Source organism: Ambystoma mexicanum, chromosome 9 (genome assembly GCF_040938575.1).
Source record: "Ambystoma mexicanum isolate Mex_15411 chromosome 9, UKY_AmexF1_1, whole genome shotgun sequence".
NCBI classification, from domain to species: domain Eukaryota; kingdom Metazoa; phylum Chordata; class Amphibia; order Caudata; family Ambystomatidae; genus Ambystoma; species Ambystoma mexicanum.
The window spans coordinates 585,745,779-585,763,474 of NC_090931.1; the positions used below are offsets into that span (position 1 = coordinate 585,745,779).

General features: G+C 42.8%; 1 protein-coding gene across 2 annotated transcripts in view; it reads right to left on the reverse strand.

Moving 5' to 3' along the window:
* Positions 1–17,696, reverse strand: part of TRPV1 (transient receptor potential cation channel subfamily V member 1) — a 434,265-nt gene that overhangs the window by 131,193 nt on the left and 285,376 nt on the right. For both annotated transcript variants that reach the window (XM_069615193.1, XM_069615194.1), the window contains exon 8: positions 8,427–8,585. In XM_069615193.1, coding sequence (XP_069471294.1) covers positions 8,427–8,585 — 159 coding nt within the window. The remainder of the gene's footprint in view (positions 1–8,426; positions 8,586–17,696) is intronic.

A 17,696-nucleotide genomic window follows, 5' to 3' on the forward strand; every position in this document is an offset into this window, starting at 1 on the left:
AGTCAAGGAAGCTGTAGCGCCCCACCGCCTCACCCCCAACGCCGTCACTGGTGTCTCCCCATTCCATCTGCTGAGGGGGAGAAGGGCAGCATCCTCACTGGTACCACCCTGGCTCCATCAAGTGAGGGCTGACGAAGACGTGAACATGGACGACGTAGCGTTTCGCATGCAGCGCAACAAAGAAGCCATGAAGGCCCAAGGGGACCTGCGTCGAGCCGCTCGACACACAGCAGTTAACAGAGGTGACCTGGTGAAAATACGCCTCCCCCACAAAGACACTTCGACCGGCTCCAAGTACAGCAGTCCCATAGAAGTCATGGAGAGAGGGTCAAACCACATTTGCACCAGCGACAGAAGGAAATGGAATCTAGAGAGAGTGGCCATGTACTGCAGGAAGGAAGACATGGAACAACCACACTGGGATACCGGAGAAGATCAAGACCGCCAGGGGACATCCGAAAACCCTCGCCGCTCGGAGAGAGGTGACTTGGAGCCACACCACGGCAACGAGTCCTCAAGCCCCAACTCTCCAAATACACCTAGGGAGTCACAGCGAAGAACAAGGGAAGGAGAACTCGAATCACCCGCATCTCCCCAAGAGTACTCCAGCAATCCTGTCCCATATACAGATCTAAGCAGACCTTAGAGAGAGAGAAGAAAACCCAGCAGGTTTGCAGACTTCGTCATGGAATGACCACCCGTCCTTTTTCCCAGCAAAGGAGGTGTGTGGGGATATCACATGATCGTGGGAGCGTGTTCTCGCGAGATCGCACATAAAGTGATCTCGCGAGCCCACGCTCCGCGGGAAAACGTTTCCCGCTTCAGAGCTGGCAGCCCACCAGATGAAGCGGTCGCACCACAGCGCTGCTCCTGATGAGGAGCCAAGAAAGTGAGACTTGCAGCAGCCGTATGACACAGCTTCTAGGGTGTAACACCACAGCCACAGGAGGCTACATGGGGGCCCTAGAAGCTTACAGCGTGCCACCATAGTGCACACACTTCCCACAGTGATTCAACTGGGGAGGTCCTGAACTTAACTGAACTTGTAAGTACGTGCTTGATTTGAACTTGGACATATAAGAGTCCATACCAGTTGTCATTTAATAAAGTCGGGTAGAACTCACTACAGCGTCCTGTCGTCCCTTAAGGCCACAACATGGTGTTTTGAGTATTTGGAGATTGTTTCCTGGAGCATAAATAATGCCTATTGACAGTTTCGAATTTATCAGGGCTGAACAAATAAAGGGCCGATAACACAAAAAATGTCAATTAGCAAATATTTAGTGTTTTCTTTAATTTGAATGGGTGGGGGCGGGCGGGGGTAGTGCACAGCTTGTTAATGCGCCCTAGTGCTTGTTGACATTGAAAATTCATTGTCCAAAAAAAAGTAAACGTTATTTTAATAAATTTATAAGAAATAAATATGTATTATGAAAAAGTGTTGGGAAACACGCATGGAAAATATGACTTTTGTTAAAATTGATAACAAATATGTTACACAGCAAGGACTAGATAAGCACCTACAGAATGGAATGGTCATGTTCGCAAGTATGAGTGACGCAACAGAATGGTTGGTGTAACACAGAAATGAAAAGCAATTCAATTTCTGGCCAAATAATAAAAGAAAAGATTACCAACATTGCTGCACCTTAAATATTATTATTAGCGGATCCTTAGGGAGAAAATATTTGTAAATAGCAAAAGTATGACTGACAGGCCATCTAATAAGAGACATTAATTTATCATGACTAAAAAAGGAAACTGGTTATTCAGTACTGTATTCGTGCAAAGTAAAGTTGGGACTACATTGGGGGTTGAAATAAGTGGGCGCGGAGCACTGGGGGCAACCAGTAAATACAACAAGGAATTAGTAATTTCCGCTTACAGGTTCAATGGTAGCGGTCAAGTAAGTTTTCATTTTCTAGAGTGCAAAGTCACGGGACCTTATCTTCCGTCAGGGGAGGGTGGTTGGCTCACGTCCATCACATGACCAGTCGCGGTCGAGACGTAGGAGGCACGCACGAGTCACTTCGTGGTCGAGTCTTCAGGCAAGAAATGAGCGACAGCTATGGCTGGGCCGTGAATGAAGAGAGAAATCCGTGTACGGTACTTTGGTTGTTATCACAGGCAGTGTCGCATTACAAATTAAGAGGAATGAGGGGCGGATGATGAATGATGAAGAGCAGACTGGTGAGAAATGAGGGCAGTTGAGAGGAATGAGGGGCATGGGAGAGCAATACGTGGAAGCAGGGGCGGCAGAGCTAGCGTAAATGTTTTGTGGGGTGGTGAATGACAATTTTAAAAGCTGGTAGTGAGCCGGGCCATTCAACCCATTGTGCTACCTATCCCTGCGCCAAACCTCTTCATCTGAACTCAGAAGGCAGAAAAGCCATTAGGCTTTCCTTTGCATCCCAATTCAGTGGCTATTTACTTTCACAAAGTGAGGCTAATCATTGGGTGCATGGGCCACCTAAAAGCTGGGCCCACCAGTTAAGCCTTTGGGTTATTCATAGTGGTGGGGGCGGGGTACATTGATATCACCTGGACAGAAGTTTTGCCTCTTTAAATTTGCTGTTGCTGCCACGTTAATTATTCTTTGCAGTGGCCCATGTGACGTGAGAAATTTGGCAGGCTCCTGTTGTCACACCCTTGGCTTTTAGAGCCCCTGCTGAGTGCTATAACAGAGACCTGGCTTGTGCCACAAAGTAAAAGGAATTGCCTCTGCCCATGCGTGTCATGAGAGAGGAATGTTGGTGGGCGAGTTCAATGAAGTGCACTGGAGCGGAATCAGGGGCAGATGAGTAGATTGGTGTAGGGATGAGGGCAGTGGAGAGGGTATGCACTGATTTTGTCAAATTCAAAACAACGGATGCAATTTTTAACAAACTCATTTAAAAAAACTGTATATATGCATTTGGGAATGGGAATAGTAGTTTTGAGGGTGGGGGAAAAGAGTGAAAAACCAGGGATGGGGGACATTTTTGGTTCGTTAAAACGTCGTTCATTGTTTTGTGATTCGGTAAAATCAAATTAACCAGTGGAGAGGAGTGAGGGACCGGGCCAGGGAAGATCAGTGACAGACAGTGAATGCAGAGCAGTGGAAAGAAACTAAGGGCATGGAATGATGGTCACTGTAGGGAATGAGGGCCAGGGGAGATAAATAATGGTCCCTGGAGTGGAATGACTTGCAGGGAAGAAGAATCAGGACAGTGAAAGTGGAGTAGGTTAGATGTATATGGGTCAGTGAAGAAGTATGACTCGTAGGGGATGAAGGGCAGGTGACAGGACAGACAGTGGCAGGGGAGAGGAATAACTGACACTAAATGAGGGCAGGGTAGAGCAATAAGGGGCAGGGGATGGTGAGTATGGTTGGGGCAATGAGGGTGAGGAATCACAGACAGTGACAGTGAAGCAGAGTTGGGGAATGAGCAGGGGGAAAGAACAACAGACAGGGAAGGAGGAATAATAGGTAGGAAATTCGGAACGGGTGAAAGGTTTCATGGGAGAGTGGGAGGAATGGGGAGCAGGGAAGGAGGGATAGGAGAGAGGAATGGGTTCAAGTGGAGAGAAATTGTGGGGAAGGGGAAAGACTGGTGGGCGGTGAATGAGAAAAATGCAGGACACGGTAGAAGAATGACCAGCTGGGGACAAACGGCAGGAGAAACTAATGACAGACAGCATCATGGGAGAAGAATGACGGGCAGAGGATGAGGAGCAGGGTAAAGTTATGAGGAGCCTGGGAGCGGAACAACAGACATGGGAGAATCATGAGGGGCATAGGAGAGCACCAAGCTGAGGGGCCGGGGATCAGACTGACAGAATGAGAAGCAGAGGAGAGGAATGAGGAATGTGAGTAGAATGAGGGGCAGGGAATGAGGAGCAGGGTAAAGTTGAGAGGAGCAGGCGAGAGGAATCATGGGCAGGGGAGCCGAATAACAAGCAGTGAAGGAGGAGCAGGAGAGTGCTTTGATGGGCAAGGGGGAGTGATGAAGCGGGGTATGAGTGATAGGAGTGAGCAATTAGGCCCTCTAGAGAGAAATAAGAGGCAGCAAGAGGAACGAGGGGTGGAGAATAAGAGCTCGGGTAAAGGCTGATGGGTAGAGAATGAGAGGATGGAGGGGGGTTAATGCCAGGGGAGAAGAATGACTAGGTGGGCATGGGGGCAGGGGAGCTGAATCTGTGTCACTAGCTGAATAGCTAGTGCGAAATGAGGGGCGCGGGCGCAGAATGATGGGAAATGAAGGGTGCAGTGGGGGAATGAGGGGCAAGGGAGTGGAAAGACTGCAAGGAATGAAAAGCAGGTATTGACAGGCATGGAATGAGTCACAGGGCAAACGTGTGAGGGGCTGGGGATGGTGGAAGGATTGCTAGTGGATTGGAATGATGCACGTGGTTGAGTAATGCCAGAAATGGGATGAGGAACAGGGGAGAGGAATGTTGGGTACTGAATGAGAAGCAGTGGAGAAGAATAAGGGTCGGGGATTGAGGGGTAAGGAAGAGTAACAATGGACAGCTGAGAGGAATAACAGACAGGGAATGAGGAGCAGGGTAGTGGAATGAGGAGCAGTATAGAGGGATAATGGGAGGGAATGAAGAGCGGGAGGGAGGAATGATGAGCAGGGGTGAAGAATAAAGATAATGGAATGAGGTATATGGGAGAGGAATGAGGCTCAGCACATAGAACTAAGAGGCAGGTGAGACGAATGAGCAGGGAGCAAGAAGCCGAGGAAAGGCTGATGGGCAGAAAATGAGGGTCAGGAGAGAGGGGCGATTAATGAGGGAGCACAGAGGAAAAATAATGGGCAGGGAATGAGGAGCTGGAGAGATGAATGATGGGCAGGGTTAGGAAGGAGGAGCAAGGAGGGTTAGGAATGAGGGGCAGGGGAGTGACATTAGGGACAAGGGGCATGAAATGGGTGACGGAATGATGAATAGGGGAGAGGAATAAGGGAAAGGGAATAAGGACCGGGGACAGGGGTACAAGAGAGAGTAATGTGGAACAATGGAGGGAAAAAAGAGGCAGAAGAGAGTCATGAATGGTATGAAATGAAAGGACGGTCAGAGAATGATGGGCAGCGAAGAGAAATGGGTACAGAGAGGAGAAAAGAGAGCAGTAGCACTGCATTTTTGGGCGGGTCATCAGGAACAGTGACGGGTCCCCCTGCACCTCTACTCCTTGCCTGCCTAGGTTATGCTGATGTGGCTACAATTGACCTGCTCTAGAAAGCGAGCATGGAGCTACACCTGCAGACTGACCTGCTCTTGAAAGCAGGCATGGAGCACCACCTGCAGAATGAACTGCTCTAGAAAGCGAGCATGGAGCTCCACCTGCAGACTGATCTGATCTTGAAAGCGAGCATGGAGCTTCACCTGCAGACTGATCTGATCTTGAAAGCGAGCATGGAGCTCCCCTACAGACTGCCAAGCTCTTGAAAGCGAGCAGGAAGATCTGCCTGCAGAATGATTTGCTCTTGAAAGCAAGCATGGAGCTCCACCTGCAAACTGACCTGCTCTTGAAAGCGAGCATGGACCTCCACCTGCAGACTGACGTGCTCTTGAAAGCGAGCATGGAGCTCCACCTGCAGACTGACCTGCTCTTGAAAGCAGGCATGGAGCACCACCTGCAGACTGAACTGCTCTAGAAAGCGAGCATGGAGCTCCACCTGCAGACTGATCTGATCTTGAAAGCGAGCATGGAGCTCCACCTGCAGACTGATCTGATCTTGAAAGCGAGCATGGAGCTCCCCTACAGACTGCCAAGCTCTTGAAAGCGAGCAGGAAGATCTGCCTGCAGAATGATTTGCTCTTGAAAGCAAGCATGGAGCTCCACCTGCAAACTGACCTGCTCTTGAAAGCGAGCATGGACCTCCACCTGCAGACTGACATGCTCTTGAAAGCGAGCATGGAGCTCCACCTGCAGACTGACCTGCTCTTGAAAGCAGGCATGGAGCACCACCTGCAGACTGAACTGCTCTAGAAGGCGAGCATGGAGCTCCACCTGCAGACTGATCTGATCTTGAAAGCGAGCATGGAGCTTCACCTGCAGACTGATCTGATCTTGAAAGCGAGCATGGAGCTCCCCTACAGACTGCCAAGCTCTTGAAAGCGTGCAAGAAGATCTGCCTGCAGAATGATTTGCTCTTGAAAGCAAGCATGGAGCTCCACCTGCAAACTGACCTGCTCTTGAAAGCGAGCATGGACCTCCACCTGCAGACTGACCTGCTCTTGAAAGCGAGCATGGAGCTCCACCTGCAGACTGACCTGTTCTTGAAAGCGAGCATGGAACTCCACCTGCAGACTGACCTGCTCTTGAAAGCAAGCACGGAGCTCCAAATGCAGATTGATTTGCCATTGAAAGCAAGCATGTAGCTCCCCTACAGACTGGCAAGCTCTTGAAAGCGAGCCTGGAGCTCTGCCTGCAGAATGACCTGCTCTTGAAATCAAGCATGAAGCTCTGCCTACAGACGGACCCACTATTGAAAGCAGAAAGGAAGCTTGGCCTGCAGACTAATCTGCTCTTGAAAGCGAGCATGAAGCTTCGCCTGCAGACTAATCTTCTCTTGAAAGTGAGCATGGAGCTCTGCCTGCAGGCTAATCTGCTATTGAAAGCGAGCATGAAGCTCCGCCTGCAGACTAATCTGCTCTTGAAAGTGAGCATTGAGCTCTGCCTACAGACTCAATTCTTGAAAACGAGCGACATGGACTTCGAAGCGTCTTGTGATATGAAGAAAGGCTAAATAGTGCAGAATCTGTATTTACCAAGACAAAGGGTAACTAGCACTAATTCTCTACTATTTACCAGGAGGACATGGAAGCAGCCATAAAATAGTCCAAGGTGTGGAGCAGTCAGCAGGGCCCATTATCCTTGTAAATAGCGCAGTTATGCTACACTTTACCAAGGGAAACTGTAATTTTGTCAACCCCCTTTACTGTGGGATTAGGGGTTTCTAGTGATGGGCCGTTTGTTTGGTTGACTCGCTAGGTGAAATGTATTTTAGGAATATACCAAGGCACCACCAGATTAAGACAAGCATTTGTCTTGAGGTACAACTCCAGCACTTAATACCAGGCCTGGACAATTCATGAGACTGTACCACTACTACTTAGAAGGTCAAAAATGAACAGCACCTCACAGCATGCCTAATTTACTATACACGGGACAATGCCAACATTAGTCAGACAATGGGTACTGCACACTAGTACCCCTCTAACACACCCCTGGGCTGCTTTCATGGCGTCCAGGTGAACAGTAAAAATATGCACTATTTCCCCTTTTTCCTGTTAAACAGTCGAAAATGTGCACTATTAACCTTCAAGCAGGTAAAAGATAGGGAAAGTGCACTGGTTATCGTTTGCAGTGCAATTAATGTAATAGGCCTTTTCTACTTCTGCCTTACCACCCTAGTTAGTGGTCTACCCGCACTGATATTTGTGACAGTGGATTGTGCCCATGCCTTTGTCCTGCTAACTAGTTAGATTAAGTACTATTTAGCCGTGAAACTTGTAAATAGTAAAGCTTCTGAACTATATTTGTATGTGCACTATTTACACTGCATCATGGGATACAGCAGAGTACTAGTTACCCTCTGTGATGTACTACACCTGTGCCTCAAAGGTGGATATTGTTTGTGTGTATGTCTGCCTTTGTCCAAGTTAATACGATTCTTCACTACTGTTCTGGTAACTTGTAAGATTTTGCACTGTTTACCCTAGTCCTGCTATATAATTATAATTTATATAATTATAATTGTTCTTTTACAACCCACCAAATACCAGAGCGTGCCTTCTAAGCCCGTGATTGGGATTCGAACCTGTGCTGCACTGCATTGTCTTGCTTCCAAGACAAACGTGTTGCCCCTGAGCTATCCTTCCTCACGAATACAGTAGAGATTCTGCACTGTTTAGCCGAGTCCTGCTATGTAGTAGAGATGCTGCGCTGTTTGGCATTCATCCTGGATAATGGTAGCGATTCTGAATAGTTAGCCTTCATTCTTGTGAATAGTCGCTACCTATTGTGAGTGGTAAAAAATGAAAAAAGAAACTCCCTGATATAGGGGCTGATTCATGGAATTATTTGCACCGAAAAACTGGGATTTGTGCGCCATTCTGCCTGCAAATCCCCATTTGTTAAATAGGGATTTGCAGGCAGAATGGCGCACAAATCCACGTTTTTCGGCGCAAATAATTCCATGAATCAGCCCCATAGTCTGTAAATTGTATTTTTAACTCAAATTATTGATCCTTATTATCTCTCTCAAGATAAAAAAAACATACAATCAACAAATAGTGCGGGTTTACGTGAGCAATATAATTTGTAAGAGACAAGGTGATACACGACACATTGGGATCACATATAATCACATATGTGAGCAATTTTGAAAAGATTCAAGTTTTCTATAAGGTTGTTAGAGATGAAGCAGACCTACTTTTCCATCCACAGGCCTATAGTAGGCAGCGATGGTGAAAACAATCATGTATGCGATGTACACTAGGAAGTTGAAGTAGAAGATGCGCTTGACAAATCGGTCCCACTTATCCTGCAGCAACCGGTTGAGGGGTTCCACCAGCACCATGTCATGACGATTCTGTGGCAAACAAAATATAATGACATTTAGGAAGTGGGCACAGCAGGGAAGCATGATTAGATAACGACCAACACATGTGGGTGAGGAACGAAGCTTAAACACAAAAACACATGCATCTTGCTTTGGAATAAAATGTTATCGAATCACTTTGTTTGCTCTTTCCTGGCAAGAAAATAAGGAGCCTGCAAAGCAGAAGCAATGGCAAATTAGCCATTATAACTGATTTACATAAATGATTGTGACGTTACTGTATCAAAGGGATTGGTGGAAGGGACATCGTGCAACCCTTGACCCCACCAGTGACATCACACGAAGTGACATCGCAGGATACTTGAACCCAAAGACATGCCATTACATCTCTCATTTAAGCAATCTTTTTTAAACCTTTACAAACACTTTAATACCAAACTATTAAAAAAGTTCAAGACATACCTATATTTTATCAATCAGCGGTTAGATTGGTTACAGGAAACAAAGGATCTCCTCAGTGGTTACACATTGCAAGAACGGGATAGTTATGCAATGGTTTGATCTCAGGGATTCTTGCAAAAGTAGTTTTGCCTATACCAGTGGTCTGCATCTTTTGGCCCTCCAGGTGTTCTGGGTTACATCTCCCACCAACCACAGCTAGCATAGTCAATGGTGAGTGATTGTGGGAGTTGTAGTACAAAACATTTGGAGTTCCACAGGCTGCAGACACCTGCCCTTTACCATTATGATTCCAGTACTTGAAAAAACAAACGGACTGGCTTCATATGAGCACGCCACCCCTCTGGAAAGCAAGGCTTTCTTTTCCCCACACAACAGATATATATTTTTTAAAGCCGTGCAAAGTATCGCGTGTTTCAATGTAAATTGTCCCAAATATATTGGTTAACCAGCTGTATGTTTTAGAAGCAGTTCTAAATAGAATCTCCTGAAATCACCCAATACTCCAAGCTCCACTGGGGCAACCAGGATTATGTTTCTTCTGTGGCAACAAAGACCTTTGTTAGTCCATTATAAAATGGCGTGCTCAGTTGTAACCCAGGATTCACCACTAACACATATCTGAGCCATCGGAAAAATTGTGCATAGCTGATGCATTTTGCCCAGAAGAGGAAAAATGCATCATCAATCAGGTGCCAGCAGGAATAAAAACTAATTCGAATAACATATATTTAGGCTCATCACAGTTCAAGTTCAGTGAGTGGCAGAATGCCTGCTCCCATCCGAAAAAATAAAATCTGATCAATATTGCCGCTAGCATATGTCTACTATGCAATGTAGCACTCAGTTATATATGCTCTGACTCCTTTTTATGTAGTTTGAAAGTATTTTATTGAAGAATAGTAGTATGTAGCAAAATAACAGAAGTGCAGAATACGACTAAGCGTAAGATGAGCATAGTGTGTCTCGTACATATACTCTCATTGAGTTCTAACATATACATTTTTTGAGCTTCACAATTGCTCAGTGTTCATTCAAACGTGACCTTTTACTGGGTAATATCTTTGCATATAATTGTATTCAATACTGTTCCATCACAGTACAAATGTACAGTTTAGCTATACACACATCTCTATTCATTCACAATTGTGGCACCAACATTGAGTTCTACAGTGGTTAGTAGTAGGCGGAGGAAGGAAGGGATAGCAAAACATAAATATGTTAGTTCCTAGATGGTTTTTCTGGTTTGCAATATACTATTTCCCATTTAAATTGTCGATAAAGTCTCTTACCTAATGTGCTAGGTCAGTTGTTTCAATCAGACTTTATTGACATTAGAATTCCTTGCTGTCTTTATATCAATCTTGATTTTCTAGGTAGTGTGTGTGAATTTAAAATAAGCTTTTTTTAAGGCCATTGGTTGTCTGACAGCAGGTCCTAAGTTACCATATTGGGCTTGTCACATCCTTATTTAGCCTGATAGTAATTAAAGATCATAAAGGTGGTTTTATTGTATCCTTGACCCTGCCACGTGTTCTCATATGTCCTGTATAGGTATATCTATAGAATCCTTTGGTTCCCTTATTTGTCTAATAGCAATTTACAATTGTCATAAAAGAAATGACTGTCTCCATTACCTGACAATTGCATCACATATAACTTATACACAGTTATCTCATATTTTAAGGTGTCCGCTTCGTGGTTATTCATGAGTTTTAGTTCTGGCCTATGATGCGATCATTGGACATTGTAAGTAAAAAAAGCCTCCAATCCTGGGATTTAAATTCATTCAGTAAGGGGAATGTGGCCATCAGTTACCTGTTTTCTATGAACATTGCAGTTCCAGTGCAATACATTTCTTCTTCTTGTTTCTTTTTTATTCTAATGTTTGTTCTTCATTTGGGTGCATCTGTATAAAGTAGGGCCAAAAGAAAATAATCTTTAGGCCAAACTCAGACAGTCCTGGAATTACATGTATTCCTTAGCAGCATAAATCTTTTTCCGCTAGAGGAGCATGCCTGCTTAGGCTTACCTTATTTAGATGAAGATCGGATGTTTCCATGGATTCTTTCAGGATGGGGGCGTTCCACGTTGTTGCACTTTGGCCGCCATCCTGAAAGTGAGATTTTATATTCATTCCCCATTGACGGCGTCGCACGCAGGAGCGTGATGATGTCATCAGCGCAGGAGTGTTGCTGCTACACTTCAACGTTTTGCTAATGTCGCCTCAGTTTAAAGAGCTTCTGTTTGGAGATTGAACCAAATACTACCGCGGTTTTCAATTAACATAATTATTCTTTTATTGCACCTAACAATGGATACTGAATATTGTGTTATTCAATATGAAAAATTGAGAAACGTATTAGTTGAATCCAAGTATACATGTTGAAGAGAAATAAATAAGAAGCGAATAAAATGTAAATGAAGGCGCATCTTTGATCCTTTCATACTAATATTTACATCAAGTGTTTTTTACAAGTTCTAAATCATTATAACATATTAATCATACTTTGTCAGTGCATGTTTAGCTAAACAAAGTATTGCTCTCGCTGAGCAGCAAGAATGCAAATGCGCCCCCATCCCTTATGGAGATCTTGATTATGGCCAATTGTCTCTCAGAATACGGTCTTCTCTTTAGGATGTAGTAGGATCCCCTCTGCAGCCCATACCATTTTTCGATTTATTGTGGTGAGGTTTTTTAGGTTTCATGCTCAGGCTTGTACTGTTCAATTTGCCATTGGTAGTAACGTAGGTTTGGATGTTATTCAAGGTATGCTTACACATACTGCAGTTGCTGCAGTTATAGAATCCCTTGATTGGGGTGCCAGTTAGTAGGCTGGTTTGTTGCTTGTGTCAGGTGTCTGTGCTTGTGTCTGGTTGTGTCCATAGAAATAGGGACTTAGCCTGGTTCCCATGTTTGGGGCCTTTGTGTATGTTATGGTTGGTCTTTCAGAGATATAATCCCTTAGGTCTGGATCCAATTGCAATAGATGCCCGTGTTTTTGAAAGATGTTACGGACCGTTTTATTGTTTTCGGAACATTGAGTGATCACTCTCACTCTGTCACCATCAGATTTGGGGTTCTTGTGTCTAGGGGACAGACATTCTGTGCAGTTTTTAGTGTTGACCTTCTCCTTGGATTTTGTGATGCAATTTTTTGGATACCCTCGTGTCAGAAACCTATCTTCGATGATCTTACATTCTGGGTCATACATCTTTTCTTTGCTGCAATTTCTCCTTGCTCTGGTGAATTCAGCTTATGGGATATTTTTAATAGTGCTTCTCAAGTGGCAGCTGTCTGCGTGCAGTGTTGCATTGACCTCTGCTTTCTTACGAAAGGTCCTTGTTTGTATGTACCTATTTTCTATGTATATGCAAAGGTCCAGGAAGTTACCTCTATGTTATTTTTTTCCAATGTGAATTGTAACCCAAAAGTGTTTAGGTTCAGATATTCACAGTAATTACATCATTCTTCCTCATTGCCGTTCCATATGATAAAAATATCATCATTGTAACTTTGCCAGTGTATATTTCTAGACAATATGGGGTGTAAATATGAATGTTTCATTTCAAATACGCCCATAGATTTGCCATAGATGGCGCACAACATGTGCCCATAGCTACACATTTTATATGCTGATACATGTCATTAACATAAAGATATTGTTGTTTAGTACAAATCCCAAGAGTTATTTTAACATTTCGACAAATTGATAGTAAGATGCAGAGACGTTTCGATATATGCAGTCAATTGCTTTTAATGCTAAAGTATGGTCTATAGACCTGTATAAGGCTGTCCATGGTAGTCATAAGATAATGTTCCTTCCATTCTATTTTGCTTAGGTTCTCCAGCACATGCATGTTATCCCTGGTATAAGAATCTAGTTTATATACCTCTGGTCGGATGATATTGTCTATATATATGGACATATAACAATTGGTTGGACCTCAGGGAGGTCAGTAAATTCCTTATGCATCTTAGGAAGGAAATATATTGTTGGTATTTTCTGTTTATTGATCATTAGGAATGATTTTTCATCATTAAGCAATAGTTTGCTGTGCCATTTGTATACTAATGTTGTCAGATTTTGTACAGTATTATTTACACAGCATTTGCTGACTTCTTTATAACAACTGGGGTGTTCAAGTGTTGGTTCGCCATCTTAATATAGTCACTCTTATTTAGGACCACAATATTTCCCCCTTTGTCCACCTCTTTGATGATTATGTCCCTGTAAGATGTTAGGTCTTCAATTGCTAATCATTCCTTTGTGCTCGGGTTATTAGCGCTTTTCTTGTTGGGACTGAGTTAGCCCTTGTCCATTCTCTTTTCTATATCTTTGATCACAGCCTTATGAAAGGCGTCTATGCAGTTTTCTTGCTGTATGATAGGAATTAATTTTGATTTTGGTTTTAGTTTACTTTCCTTTAATATATCACAGTGAATGCCCAATTGATCTTTTAGGTCACCCTCTGGTATCTCCAGATTGTCTTCTAAAGATAGGACTGTTCTTGTATCCACAATGTTCTTAAAGGATAGGTCACTAATGGGTGGTTCAATAGTCTGTTCTTCTCAAATGGGATCGACATTATGGATGGAAAAAATGTAGCATTTATTTCCTTACAAATTTGAAGGTGTCAATCTGTAAATTAATATAATCTGTACTCAGATTGGGTGCGAATGAAAGGTCTTTGCTGAGCACCTGTATGTCTGTGTCAATCAATGGCCTATCCGATAAGTTATGGAGCAGGTTTATCTCCTTTCCTTTCCTTCCTTTCTGTGTTCCGATCTTGTTCTCATTCCTGTTCTGTTCAACTCTTTCTGCCCCTTGAACCGCTCTACAACCTCTCGTATGGACCTTGAACTTGAAGTAGTTTGTTCTACTGGGTCCTTAAATGTCAATTGTTTTGTGTTTATTAGCCTGTTGCCACAGTGATATCTTTATAAGTGTTCTAAGAAAAACCTTTGGTTGGTCTAAGAATGTCTGTTTGGTTCACATTGGAAGTTGCCTGATGTTCTCCTTCACTGTCCACATCTGATCTTGTTAGTGATGCTCCTGGTGTGCTAGTGCATGATGATGGTTTGTTTTTCTCATCATATTTCTGTGGAAAAATGTAGACTCTATCCTGTCTGTAATACCTGTCGTCTCTTGATGTTCTGCATGTTTTTCTTATTTTTACTTCGTCCTGGTGACGTTTCAGAATGGCATACGTTGTCTTATAACTTTTCTTTTTGGTGGTTTTAGGGTGTCCATTTCATGTATTCTTTTTCCTATTTTCTCCATCTCTGTTTCTATTCTTTTGTGTTCCCTGTCTGCATGTTGTGTTAGCCATTGCACCATCTTTTTTTAATTTGAGCTTAGGTTGGATTCCTATTCTTCCGCTAGGTCAGAATCTTCAGAGTTGGTAAAATTCGGAAGTATAAGGATTCGCAAACCTTGCAGAAAGTGGTTGTTTTCTAAACAATTTTGCATTGATGCCCTCTCGTAGTATTTGTTCATTTCTCTTTTGGATTGTGTGTCCAATTTCACGCATTTTTCATGCATACTTTCATTATTTGTAGCTCTGTTTCTAGAGGCGCTGTCTGTACTGCTTCTTGCAGTGAATAGAGCCCTTGTGTTCACATCACTATTCACACCGTTGGTTGACATGGTTTAAATTCTATGATTGGTGGCCGCACCGTCTAACCAAAGTTAAAATAGAAGTAGGAGTAGTGAGTATAGGACAGTGCGCCTTCCCTGTATTTAGTTGAAGTTAAAGTTTATTTAGTAGTATTTAGGTATAGTTGCCTGGCAGCAATACCTAGCTGTCATGAACCGCCGTCTACGTCCTTTCTGGACTTCGTGGTCCCTGACTCATAGGGGATTGAATGCAGTAATCCTTCCAACATGGCCGCCTGCTACGGAACGCTGCTTGCCAGTCCGTGCGCTCCACGCTCTGCGTTCTACTAAACAGACACGCCCCTGCGGCTCTACTCGTCTCAATGCTACCGCTTGCTGTAGTTGGACTTGTGTTGCCGGAGTTCGCTCGGGGCTTTCTTCTGAATCCTGTTTCCCGGTCCCTTGAACCCCCCTTTCTTCCTTCCTTTCCTCAAAACTTATCTTCGAACTTCCTGGATTTTCGCCCGCGCTCGGATCACAGCGTTCCGTGTCTCCGAGCTCGGATATTGTTCCTTCCTGGTCTCCGTCCTGGACATCTGAACGCATCCTGGAGTTGGATTGTAATCCTCACGCACACAGGTTTATACAAATCCCGGACCGTGCGAAAGAAGTCACCAAAGAAGGCCTCAAGCAAACAACAAAAACAGGTGAGAAGGGGAGAGACTTGTGACACTAGCAGAGACTGATAATAACTAATCAACGTCTATACTTGGATTCAACTAATAATTTTCTCAATTTATCATATTGAATAACACAATAAAAAAAATCAGATCTTCATCTTAATATAGTAAGCCTAAGCAGGCACCCTCCTCTATAGTAAAACATGTTATGCTGCTAAGGATTAAATGTAATTCCAGGACTTTCTGAGTTTGGCCTAAAGATTATTTTCGTTTGGTCCTACTTTATAAAGATGCACAAAAATGAATTTAGATCCCAGGATTGGGTGGCTTTTTAACTTACCATGTCCATTGACAGACACTATCTAGAAAATCAAGATTGATATAGAGACAGCAAGGAATTCTAATTTCTGTGAAGACTGATTGAAACTGACCTAGCACATTAGGTAAGAGATTCTCTCAACTATTTAATTGGGAAATAATATATTGGAAACCAGAAAAACCAACTAGCAACTAACATATTTATGTTTTGCTATCTCTTCCTTCCTACACTTCCTTCCACCACCATTTACTAAACACCATAGAACTCAATTTTGGTGACACAACTGTGAATGAATAGAGATGTGTGTATAATGAGACTGTACACTTGTACTGTGATGCAACAGTATTGAGTACAATTATGTGCAAAGATATTACCAAGAAAAAGGTCACGTTTGAATTAACACCTGTGAAGCTCAATAAATGTATATGTTGGAATTCAATATATGTACTAGACACACTATGCTCATAATTGGGTAACTTGAGAACAGTTTTATGCCTTGAGAAAGCCCATGTCAGGGCAAAACAATGTGCACATGCTTCCTAAATAGGAGAATGTTGTTGGCACCATGTATAAACAGGCACACTATCTACACATGAAAATGAACTGGTATTAAACGTAAAAATTTAAAAATGCAAATCAGGACTCAGGCTAATTATTTACTTGAATGATGAAAACCTAGGTGCATGAGCCAAACCTACTATACCGTACATTGTAAATCTATATTTTCCGACTGATTAGTGAGTATCATTCTCTGCTAGGTACTGCTGCCAGGCAACTATACCTACATACTAATAATAAACTGTAAGTTTGACTAAACACAGGGAAGGCGCACTGTTCTATACTAACTACTCCCACTTCTATAAGATAGGATGATCTTGAAAATAAGAATTGAAATACATTTTCAAATGTACAGACAAGGACTAAGACAGATACAGACAAGTACAGACAAAACAGATGGCAACAAGAGGAGGGGATAGAGACATGATAATATGATAATAAGGATGCAATACTATGAGATGGAAACATTGATAGGTAGGAAATTAACTTTAATTCATGTTTGCGAAGTAAACAACGAGATGAGGCAATATTTCCCTCTAACCTATGAATATTACATATTGAGTTCCACCAAAGTTTGTAGTTGATGCGGTCTAGATTTTTCCAATTAACTGTAATAGTTTGAATGGCTGCTAATAGTTATAGGCATTAGTTGGTAATGCATCCTTGAGTAGTAGGCTTCCAAAAAGAGAGATGTTTAAAATCAAAATCACGTATTTATAAAAATAAGTTTTATAGTATCCCAGGCGCATTTCCAAATTTCAGAACAAATTTACAGTCAATAAGCCTTCTGCATCAAGACAACTCCAGCACAGATCGTTTTGCATAATCTTGCACTCGTATAGTTTAGATGGAGTGATAAAAACGTCCCAATCGCAGGCCAGGCAATGTCATCATTGGCTAAAAGACAGATCTCCCCCTTACACATATCAGGTTATTAAACCACAGAAATTGTGAAATGAATTGAGATGAGGCTGCTGGAAATAAATACATTCTGAAATGATCAGCAGAAGCAGTAACACTTGCACATTTAATAAATCTATTTTTACCTTTAAGCATATAGCAATCTTCGAGCGCTAGAGGGGAGCTCATATCCTTTTCTAAACTCAACCATGCTGGTGGAATATTGTCATCTACTGGTGTAAACCATATGTGAGTTTGTTTTAACATAACTGCTGAATGATCATTTCTAATATTAGGAAACCTTACACCTCCATTCTGAGAGAATCTTGTAAGTTTACGTAGACGAAATTCTATGTTTCCCCTTTTTCCATAAAAACATGACTAAACATGAATACATTATGGGGCTGATTCATGGAATTTTTGCACCGAAAAAACGGGATTTGTGCCATTTGTTAAACAGGGGATTTGCGGGCAGAATGGCGCACAAATCTCAATTTTTCTGCGCAAATAATTCCATGAATCAGCCCCTTAATTAAATTTAGAGGGAAAGGCCACCAGAAGCATGTATAAGGTAAATTAGATAATTGGAGAAATCATCATTTTGATAGTTTCGAGACAACCCCAC